The 12,048-nt window shown below is 39.2% G+C and overlaps 1 protein-coding gene across 4 annotated transcripts in view; it reads left to right on the top strand.

Moving 5' to 3' along the window:
- The first annotated feature begins 5,901 nt into the window (after positions 1 to 5,901).
- Positions 5,902 to 12,048, top strand: part of cep162 (centrosomal protein 162) — a 51,441-nt gene continuing 45,294 nt past the window's right edge. The window contains exons 1-3 of one of the 4 annotated variants that reach the window (XM_064343203.1): positions 5,902 to 6,004; positions 6,694 to 6,788; positions 8,395 to 8,551. In XM_064343203.1, the coding sequence (XP_064199273.1) occupies positions 6,729 to 6,788; positions 8,395 to 8,551 (217 nt within the window). In that variant the 5' untranslated portion in view covers positions 5,902 to 6,004; positions 6,694 to 6,728. Of the gene's footprint in view, positions 6,221 to 6,693; positions 6,789 to 8,394; positions 8,552 to 12,048 lie in introns of all 4 variants that reach the window. The other 3 variants (XM_064343173.1, XM_064343193.1, XM_064343184.1) reach the window with 3 other exon arrangements.

Here is a 12,048-nt window from a genome sequence, read left to right as displayed (position 1 = left end):
TTGATAGACAGTGAAATTAAAGGGGAAAAATGTGTTGCTATTCTCAGTAAACAGTAATCCAAACACCCATGCATGACACATGTAAAACCAAAGATTTTGATAAATCAAGACAAAACGTTGACATAGGCTATGAGAACCCTCTCCTGCATTATACCAAAATTGCATTTAATTTCACATTCATGTTGTCTGTTACTTGGCATTGCTTTAGTGACACCAGCTGGGGAGTTGGAGCGCTGTCCACCAGGGGGCAATGCTGGCCCACAGGTGTGGCAGCAGCTGTGCCTTGGGAACCTCTTTCTAGATGGTGGCGGCGAATTTTGTTTGTGAACTTTTTTGCCCTGCCTCTGGTTGTAGTTTTTGCTTTGTGTCTCCTTATTTGTTTTCTGATTAAGTGTTGTTTTGATCGCCAGGCCTAATAAAAAGCTTCAAGCTAATTATCCTTTTTTGCCAATCTTTGTCTGTTCACCATGTGATGCAGAGACCATCCCCAATGAGCACCACATGTTATGATTTTAAAATCTATGTGAACTGCTTGTCCTCTGTCAATCAAACAATTTGGTACATCAATACAATATAACTATCTTTTAAAGCATGTCTTGAAAGACACAGCCAATTTCATATTTCCCTTATCTCAAGCTCCCACTGTTCATTGACGTCTATGATGTCTGTGATATGTGGCTGAAAGCAGCAGACCGGTTTTGATTAGTTTCATGTAGAATGCAGAAGGCTGTTTTTCACAAAATTATCTTTTTTTCTGTCACATTATTTTTTATATACAGTGCCCTCCAAAAGCATAATAGTAGAGTGAAAGTAGTTATTTTGCTATATACTCAAGGCATTTGGATTTAAGACCAAAAGATGAATATGAGACAAAAGTACTGACAATCAGCTTTTATTTCAGAATATTTACATGTATGTACATGTATGCATTTGTCATTTTACAGACACAGCTGTTTTTGTGTTGTCCCTCCATTTTCAGCTGTAGAAAATGAAGTAAATGGATGAACTCAAAAGTAAATTTAAACAACATTCTGATATTTCATTGCATCGCCCTTAAGCACAATAACAGTATCGAGTCTACGACCTATTGACATCACCAAACGTTTGATGTCTTCTTTGGAAATGCGTGCAAGTAGAAGTCTCCACTTCAGCAAGTGAAATGCATGCTTAATTGGATTTAAATCAGGCAACTAACTTGGCCAGTCCAAAACTTTCCACTTTTTCCCATTGATGAATGCATTGATTGCGTAGGCAGTGTGTTTGGGGTCATTGTGTTGCCGCAGGACGAAGGGCCTGCCGATGAGTTTGAAGAAATTTCTTAGTACATAGCAAGACAAGATCTGTCTGTACACTTCTGAATTCAAACCATTGTTGCCATCCTCCATTACATCATCAATAAAGATGAGTGAATCTGTTCCAGAAACAGTCATACTTGCCCAAGCCATGACACTACCTCCTCCATATTTCATAGAGGAGGTGGTATGCTTCGGATTGTGGGCTGTTTCTTGGTTTCTACACATTTGCAGCGTTAAAGGTTTATTTTGGTCTCATCTGTCTAGAAAACTAGTCTGGCTTATCTCTGTATTTTCTGGAAAATTCTAATTTGGCCGTTTGCTTCTTGCTGTGAATGAGAGGTTTGCATTTAGCCCCTATAATTCTGCTCTCAATGTCTACTGCATCTGATGGCTTGTGATATTTACACCCCTGCCCTGTGGAGATGGCTGGTGATGTCACTGACCACTGTTTGATGGTTTTTATTCACAGCTCTTTGGATTGGTCTTTCATCGACTACAGTTGTCTTCCGTGGCCAATCTGTATGGTGTTTGATTCTGAGTCCACCAGTGCTCTCAAAATATAACAGTTTTGTAGCATATATGCTACTGTTAAATGAATGTGAGGCAAACACAATTTATTAAAAAATACTAACTACAACAAACAAAAACAATTACATATACATGAAATAAACTACATGTTAGTCTTGCAGAAAGTAAAGACTATCAAGCAGAACGTGTTGGCGATTTGAGAGATGTACTGCCCCTGCCTGTCTTTTCATATTAAAATCGCAATGTTTCATTAATATGCACAGACACAGCCCACTTTCGTTTGAAAGGCTGCAATTTTTAAAAAGTAGAGCATATTGCAGGCTTTTAATTAAAAGTTTACAATCCCTCAGGCCTGTCCTACATAATTGTGCTTTATTTTTCATTTTTTAAATAGTGTCATTGTCAAATAGGCCCTTAAGAACATCTCCAATGAGTATGTGTTTCCCACTACGTGCTGTACACTGTAGGCGTGCTTACTGTAGTCTTTATACATGGAGTTTTCCATTTTTCTGTGTGTGTGTGTGTGTGTGTGTTTGTGTGTCTTCATGTCCCAGTATATACATAGTAAGAGTATATAGTAGGTGCTATAATGTTGTAACAAGGTAATAATATGGCTATAACATTAATAACTATGAGGGATTTTTATGCATACAAAACTTTTAAATTCTGCTTATGGACTCCAGATTTTATTGTTGAGCAGAAAAAGAAAAGGTTGTTGATGCAGTTACACAGTGTGTAGTATATAGAATGTTACGTAAAATGTTCCAATAAAGCTAGATCTCAAAAATCAGGTATTATATTACTATTATTCCTTGAGATTCACAAGTAATACTAATAATAATAATAATAATATAACACATTTTTTTTGTTGGAGCAGCAAAAGGTGTTGTTCTTTAACAGGGGCGCAGTGAAGGAGACTGGGAGGTGGGAGAAAGTGAGTGCTTTAAATGGATGTATTTCAACCTCTGAGAAAAGACAGGCAGGACACAGCAAGGAGTTTATTAGATTACCACTGATCTCCCCACTGTGATGACCTGAGAACACAAGCAGTCATTCTCTCTCTCTCTCTCTCTCTCTCTCTCTCACACACACATGCCAGTGATGATAAAAGGAGACCTAGTTGTAGTACAATACTGCCCCCTGCAGTATCTCAGCAGAACAATTCACAGTTTGGCTCACTTCCAGAATAGCACATAATGTTCACACAGTCTGTGCATGTGTACTTGTAGAAATTATATTGTAAAAGAAATGCTGATCTGATGGTATTTTTAAACTGAGTCGTGACAGAAGCATCAGTGTCATACCCTTCACAACACTGGAAGTATGTTACCTGTCAGTCGGCTTGTGATAGAATCACATTCACCATTTATTTCCACTGACAGAATCCTCTCTGAACCTAAGGGCAATAATAGCTCTGTCTGCTGCTGTCTGTCAGGGCTGAAGCAGTACCTATCAAGACAGTCTGGCACTCGAACATTTCCCCCTCTACCTTTTCCCATTCAACCTGAATGGGAGATGACCCTCCTCCCAAATTGCACAGCGTTTCAGTGTGATTGTAGGCCACAGGGAACGTTTCTGTCACACCTCCCCATCTCACAAATAATGGGACTCACAGCAAATTACTCTACAGCTTAGGCCACAGCGCAATGGAGTTTGACAGTCTATGTTCAAAACTCATTCATGGTTTTTCCTCATTCTTTAATCAAGCTCGCTATCCATTTAAAATTACCCAGAGACATATAGGGTCATTTATCATATATGGAACATTTTTGTTGATCTATTATATGGAGTATTGCCTTAGTGCCTTTACTTACATGGCATGACCAAACTTGCCTTGTGCACAGTTAATGTTTTATCTGTAAATTCTCACTCATGGCAGCTGCATTACCCATATGATGCACGTGGAAATTTCCATTCACATCTGAAACCAGCCAATCAAATATGACAATGTCCAGTTCTTGTGTTATTTTTTTTTTCACATGTGAATATTTTAATTCACATTCCAAAATGTTAAATTCACATGTGAATTAGTGATTTTTACATGCGAAAAGGCAAATTTCACGTTTTTTTTTTCAAAAGAATATAAAAGGTTCAAGACCAGCTCCTTTATACATGTGGGTACAGGGTTGTCCAACTGTGGACCCTGTCCATAAGAGGGTGACAGAACAGTATTATCAATGGAAGCACTACCTTGTCCTATAGATGGAAGATATATGTCAGAAAAAGTTGTACCTTATTTTAGACACAAATGTTTTCAAAGGAGAACTTTTATGTGACAATGGGATAATGGTGAACGAAATAACAGCAGCAAAAACAAAAGCTATTTCAGAGGGGTTTTTTTTTTTAATAGCCAGCATTTTTTTTAAAAATATATACATTTATAAAGTTTCCAAAGTTTCAAGTTTACAGGAGTCCCGCTGTTATTTCACAGTCTGTCAGACATTACCAAGTGGTAACTCATTTGTCTGAACCTGATGCCTCAGTTCCGCTCTGGCTTATGTTGATGGGTGACGCACATTGGCATCTATTAGCTAGGAAGTGGAATCAGTGGAATCCAGCAAAACAATTAACTCAAAAAAAGCCCAAATGTGATTCTCCCTACCAACAGACCAAAGTCCCTGTTAATGCAGGGACTCTACCGAGTGGACCAAATACCAAAAACAATTTATTGGTGAATAACGAGTAGTTGTGTGCAGATTGACAGAATACTAACAGAGAGAATGAGCCTGTGCTTCCAGCTTCCTTTGTATGCACTGTGCAAAAGTCAGAGACCACCCTTCCATTTATTCAATTTCCAGTCAAACCAACCACTCAGTGAAAATGTTTTTTTTTCCAGTTGCAGGCAATGATGCAGTAAACATTTACTTAACAGAAAATTACAGAAAAGCCTCCACCACTACTTATAATATTAAATATATCAGTATGTGTTCACTCTTTCTCTTGTGCATCCTGCTACCACTTTGTCTTCCGTCCTTCCAATCAACAAACAAGTTACAGCTGTGGCCTCCCAACAAAATTTGTTACTAAAAGTGTACATGGTATTGTTAGAACTCATTGCCTTCACAAATGACTCTAACGTACAAACAAACAACTATCCAAACACACCTTAGCTGTACTGTACGTGCATCTAAAATGGCTACAGAAAATGAAAATAATTGAACTGCGTAGGGAAGGTGGAAGTCAAAGGAAAACAAGTAAAACTGGAGTTCAACAGATTATTGCAATATACAGAGAAAATGGCACTACCAGCCGTGCAAGAACTGGTAGACCAACAAAACTATCACCATCACAAAGGCAGTACTAAAAGATTTTTGTAGGAGATCTTTGAGAGAGAAAAAGTAAGTTCCGCTCTTACTACATATCTGTACACATTCACAGGTGTTTATGTGGGAAGACAACACAATGCTATGGGTCTGAAAGGATTTATGGCTGTCAAAAAGCCACTACTGAGAAAAGGAAATAAAAGGGACGAAAATTTGCACTAGCACAATGAAACTGGACACCTGAGATGTGGAGCTAGATTTTATGGATCAACAAGTCTAATTTTGAGATTTTTGGAAGTAAGAGAAAGCAGTATGTACATCACCAAAGCAATAAAAAGACTACTTGAACCATGTCTGCAACCATCAGTCAAGCATGGTGGAGGATCATTTCAAGTTTGGGGTTGTATAACAATATCTTGAGTTGGTGATAAATACAAACAAATGTATGTAGCATGCACTAGGTAGTATGCACTGAGTAATATGTTATATGTAGTATGCATGAGAAATGTACTAAGTAGTGTGTACTATGTAGTCTGCACCAGGTAGTATGCCCTATGCAGTGTGTACTACATAATACTAGTCAGAATGTGTACTAGGTAGAATGCGAGCTCAGATAGTCAATATCGTTTGTGGTAACGTGGACTCATTTTGATATCAGTACTTTTAATGGCAGTGCTTTGTACGCGTGAGTAACGTGGCATTTTAGTTGAAAACAATTTAAAAAAAAATTTTTATTGATATGTTTTTTTCCCATCTAGTTATCGTAAGAAAACCCGGAAGTTCATGAAACTCGGATTCTGTATGACGTCAAAGCTAGCCAATCCGCTTAGAGACAGGGAACCGGTCGACATCGCGGGAAGGACGCGACGCTATGAAATATCATGGCTGGGTTTTTAGGCTATTATTTGTTTAAACTATGTGCGCTCATATGCACTTTTGAAAAGTAACTTTAGTATTAAATTGGTTAGAAAGTAAGGTAAATCTTTGTAAAGTATAACTTTAGCAGTTAGTTTGCCAGCCCGTTGCATTGGTGAAAACTCTTAAGACTAGCTCTATTTGACTGGATAAACCAGCTAGGTTGCTAGGATAACACATACTCACGTCCGCTAGCCCAGACGCACAGTAACTGGGCGTGTAAGCGATTTCAGTTGCTAGCTAGTTTGACGGCTGTATATCATTTTACTATAGATGAAACTTGACGAATTGTATTAGCCTGCTAATTTGCCTAAGTAGCTGCTACATCAAATAGCTAGCGCTAACTTGCTATCTGGCAACCTATCCAAAGAAGGGATGCAAACCAACTACTTTACCCATAAACCCGTATGAATCGTGGTAGTGAAGTACTTATGTTGGATACGTTGAATTAGCTAGTCGGTGGCATTTATGTAGTCTTCGTCTGTGACATTGTTAACATAGCCGTATTGATGTAGCTATGTACGTAGCAATATGGTGTAACTTAGCAACTGACTAGCTAGGTTAGTGCAATTGCTAACTTGACGTTTAATCCCGTTGGTAACTACAGAGCTTAGATATCGACTTGTCTTAAGACGCCCCATCACAACCTGCCTAAAGTTACTAAATCAGATATGTGTGTATATTTCCTGCAGTGCACACCGTGAAGACTATATTCATAGTATGAATCATGTCCCGCCGACTTACTAAAGAGGAATTGGATGAACAGTTTGAGCAGTTTTTGAAGGAGGTGGGTAACTAACGTCACAGCATTGTAACCAATATACAAAAATGTATTTTATTTATTTATTTGACAGTGTCCCTGAATTAGCTATTAAGCTAGATTTCGTCTGTTGTGCCTAGGGAGGTATCAGTAAAAGATGATGTTTATAGAATGTCAGTGTTAAAAGACATACAAACCTATTACCATTTTAGTTAAGAAGGGGAAAAAAAAGAAAAACACACCATATTCTCCATAACAGTTTCATAGCTGATTAATGATCACATGATCGGTTTGATTTCAGTTGTGATTTATAACTTTTAAAACTGATCCATTTTCTTATGCTGTTAGGTGTTGCATTCCAAATATTTGTTGCTTTGATTGTAAATATTGATTGACCAAATTCAGTTGATCTATGATGTTATACAGTACACCATCGCCTATAGTGGATGTGCTAGTTTGCCTAGGCATATGTGAACACTGCAAACTTAAGTCATGTGTTATACATCCCGCAGGTATGTGCATGCTGCACAAAGTTATGTATTTATTTATTATATTACAACAATGATATTTGGTGGTTTTTTGTCTAAAACTTTCTAATTTTGCTGATATAAAGTTTGTAGCGGTCTGAGAGTGGTTTTTCCTGTTTGGGACCAGCTTGTAATAAAATAGCGTTAAAGAATGCATATATAACTTAGTAACATCTATTGACAGTTGATTTCTAATAAATCTGAGGTTTTACTATACTGATGACTTCTTTCACTCGTTTTTTGAAAGTCGTGTGAATCAGTAGCAACTCTGAGATATTTAAGATATGATACAACCTGAATGTTTTCACCATTAACAACTGCAACTGGCTGATCTACTTTCTTTTTCTTGATTGAGAAGCAAATAGATGCAATCTTACTCAAATTTAAAGTGAGGCAGGATTCTATGAGATTCTTGCTGTGGCTGATGCTTATTTATATGCAGTCTGTTGTCTAGTCTTAGCATGTGTATAGATGACTGCATCATTAGCATATATTTGAGTTTTGATGTCATACTGGTTACATTCATACTCGCATTTTATTGTTATTACTGGTTTAATCACTTGAGATGGGTCAATTCTCACTGCTTTATACATGGATAATAAAGACAGTGTCCATTAATGCATGTGAAACACATTACATGCTTCTTATTTTCTTTTTTTCAGTGGTTTCATGACATTGCCACAGTCCTACCATCTGAAATAGCATAGGCTAATATTACAGCAGGGGTTCTGAAACGGGTCCATGAAAGAGTCGGCGACATACCAAGATCATGCTGTTTCATTATGCATGTTTAACGCATAAATCACTCTTTTAAATGCTCAGATAAGTAATCCTTGCCTGGTTTACAAGGGTCACTCCTGGCAATTTTGTGATATATCCCTTATGTAATGAAGTAATGGTACAAATATGCTTGTGTGTGCTTCGGTTAAATAGCCGCTGCATGGTTACCTCCCTGCATTGTATTGTATTAAAGGTTTCAACCCTAAGCCCCTCCTCACCCTACCTCACTAAAATGCTTATCAGTCATCGGGTGTTCGTGTTAGGCAGCCTTGAGATGATGCTCCACGCACGTCCACATCTGTGATGCTTCACCGTCTTCTCCGCAGTCTGTCTCTGATGAATCCGTGGACCTGGGTGGCAGTACTAAAGGATCCAGCGTGCTGGACAGCTTGGGGAAGACCAGGCAAGCCCCAGCAGAAAAGAAGACAGTCTCACGCCCCTGGTGGCAGGACGATGAGGACAGCGCCGACTCCACCGCGGGAGGTAGGAATGGGCTTCCTGAAGGCCCGAAAGCTTTCTGCTTCGCCTCGCAATGGCACGTGGGATAGCCGTCCCAGAGTTGGCTTGAATGTGCTTCTATCCCAAATATTTTAAAAGATTTGAGTGCTGATTGTGACTTACATGTTGTGACTGAACTTAATTGAGCACAACTTGTTGTGTCTTGTTAGCAAGAAAAAGTTTTTTTAGTGTTTTCAAAGTTTTTTTAAATGACCACTTTTCTGTTTGCTGAAGATTAGTCCTAACACATCCTAAAATTCCTTGTGACTTTGTTGAATGCATTAATTTAGCATCATTTGCTTTCATGATTCCGCTTCAGGATTTGCCCCGTCTTCAGTAATGTGTAGTTCAGGAGATGCTACACTAGATGGCGCTATATATCAAAAGATGAACTGTATGTCTCCTGAGGCCCAGATGAAAATGTACAGTGTGCCGGAATCATGTAATCAATAACCTGCAGATGTAATCTATGGATTCAGTTCCTCCAGATGTCTATAAAGAGAAGAAGCAATGCTATTTAAGTATTTTTCTGTGATGTATTTAGGTAGTGCTCGAGATTGGAATTATGGGGCTGATAAGACCCATTTTTCTGTCTGTAATGGCTGATGCCAGTGTCGTCCTGTTTTACATGCGATGGATGAGACACTTTTCGGTCCAGTGGGGGCTATTAAGGGTTCAAAGATTTCTAATTATTTTGTGGGCTGTCCTGCAGCTTGTACAGCTGGGAGTCATTCAACTGAAGGGAGAGTACTGTCTGGCATGAAAAGGCTGGTGAAAGTATAGTAAGAAAAAATTACAGTAGTAAATAAGCATATGTCCACTTCACACATTATTTCAGCCGTGTTATTATTGTTTTAGTAATGGAAGCAAATGCGCTCCATAGTTTTTAATTTGAATGCCGTTGTGAATACATTTTACCAGGCTAATTAAAATGCATTTAACCAAATAAAATGGTTCCGCATGTTTATTATTAAGGTTTGAGCAGTAATTAATTAACCTGTTATAAAAACATGTTCGCTTAATGGAATTTCCATCCGGAATTTTGTGGGGGGGAGGGGGAAGGGGAGGGGGCGTGGGTTTCTGTATAAAGAAATGTTCGCAGTATTATCCATTCAGTCCACGATGTTGATTGAGGAAGCAGAGTGCCATCACGTTCCTTTACTGGAGTCATACTGGGAGCCAGCAGAAGAAAGGTTTGTGTGGGTTCAGGGGTTCATAAAGCACAGGAAGGAACCAGCAGTGTTTGATTGCTTGGCTCAGAATATGAGTCTCTCTGTGCAGGATATTCTGGGGGAAATTTCCTGTTTCCTTGGAGCAGTTTAATGACATGCTTCACATCCGTGGTCCAAATCAGGAGTCAGTAACTTCACCCAAATGCCTGGTCTCCGTCTTCAATAAGTAACTGAATTTGCTCTTGAATGGTACCCTAATTCATCATTCATTCATCAGTCTAGAGAGCTTCTGATTTTCAGTACTGCTTTGCATGTGAGTTTGGCTGGTATAAATAATCAATTTAAAACAAATAATAAGAGGGTCTTATGACTATGATTAAGCTACTACTTGAGCATGACATTTTCACTTAATTTACCGCATCAGTACTGCATCAAGTGCAGAGATTATATAGAGCATGTGTATTGCATCGTGATGCACTCAGAAAAAAAGGTATTAAACAAAATGTGCATCACTGGGGTGGTCCTCTATAGACACTGACAGTTGCACTGCTAGCCAGCAGTACATTCATTTAATAAATATATGTAAGCAGTGCATATATTTATTAATTAATTTGTACCTTTGTGCTTGTAAAAGGAATTTATTAGTATCCAAATGGAACGTTATTGTACGTTCTGGGTACACTTGGCAAATTTCCGCAAAGAACAAAAATGTGCCTCCACTGCACATTTATTTCTGAGAGTTTATCAGGTATAATCTTAGAGTCGGGCCAATAACTAAGAGTTTTTATTGCTGGTGGCAGCATTATTATGCATGCCCGGTGTTTTTCCATGATTTGTGCTCTTTTATAAGGGGGAGAGTGGAGGACGTAGATTCCGCTCTGGATTTTTGCAATATGTAAAAATGTAAAAATTTTAGTGCTAACGTCAAGTGGGAGTGAAAATATTAGTGTAACAGACTACGGTAAACAACCGCTGTTCGTACAGGAAAGTTTTGTGGGGCGATTACATTTTTGGACAAAGAATTTTTGTGTGGATTGATGAAATGAACCTCGCTGGGGGATGTGAGCTCGGCGGTGACCGCGCACTGGAACGCATTAGCTTCGCGCCGCCAACCAGAACCGCATTAATGAGCCTCTCACAGGTGGCAGCTGCTGGAGGGATGTGGGGGTGGAGGGAAGCCATTTTGTTTCCTCTGGGTAATCTGCCACACGGCACAAAAAAAGCAAAACAAAAAAAAAAAAAGCAGTGGGTGATATTAGTAGGTATCAGTGCTTTTAGCTCATGCACTGTAGCAACACTGGTATGTTTCACAGGTTCCATTATCTCTCATTTCCTGAAGCGATTAGCAGTGGTAACAGTGGGGATGTAGTCTCTGACTGACCAGAGAGTGTGTCTGTTTGCAATATGTGGGTGCAGTAGGTCAAAGAAGCCAAGCCACGACTACCGAGAAGAGCAAAGTCGTGTTTCTGTCTGTACCCAACTGAGTGCAGTCCTCAACTGTCGCAAGGCAACACCGACTTAAGAATTGCTTAAATGTATGAGCCGTATTGTTGTGTTCTCATGAATTTGCTCAGGTGATAAAGTACATTTGAAGCAGTGTCGAGGCCTTTCCCTGGGATTTGGTTTGCGTGTGTTTGAGGAGACCGGGGAGCAAAAGCCTGCCTTATGGCTGAGTGGATTTAATGAAGCGAGCTGTTCTCCAACTCCCTCAAAGGCTGCTTTTTTATCACTGTGTGTCAGCAGCCATTCAGGATTCAATAATATTTGGCTGGACCTCAACAGCGGGGCCAGCCCTACAAACGCGAATGTCTGTGACAGTGATCTGAGTGACTGACTGATGAAGTTACACCATTGGTCGGCCGAGTTATGAAGTTACACCATTGGTCGGCCGGATGAAGTCTGTTAGATCCAGCCATATACTAGGTTTTGACCTGATCTTGTTTCTCAAGAAAGGAAGCAGTCACAGGACAGAGTCCAGGACTTCACCTTGGTGTGAAGTTTGTGAGCTCTGAGAATTAAATAAGCATGGTCTTCATTTACTAAAGGAATGTATGATTGAAGAAGAACCACAAGATTGTGTTCTATGCAAATGAGCAGCCTAGCTGCTTTCTTACAAACTGAATGGGATTAATTTTATGTTGCAGCACAGCGCAGTTTGTGCTAGGCTAATATGCACAAGTGACTAGTTGGCTACTGACTTCCTGTTACCTACCTACAGTTTCTCAGGAACAGACTATGACATGTTAAGAATGTTTATTTTTATTTTTAAAGATAAAGTTTAGAGTGCTAGCTCTGGCACTGTGCCCTGCT

The sequence above is a fragment of the Anguilla rostrata genome, chromosome 1 (genome assembly GCF_018555375.3).
Source record: "Anguilla rostrata isolate EN2019 chromosome 1, ASM1855537v3, whole genome shotgun sequence".
NCBI lineage: Eukaryota > Metazoa > Chordata > Actinopteri > Anguilliformes > Anguillidae > Anguilla > Anguilla rostrata.
The sequence above is the reverse complement of the archived record's forward strand: the minus strand, read 5'-3'. Positions and strand labels throughout refer to the sequence as shown.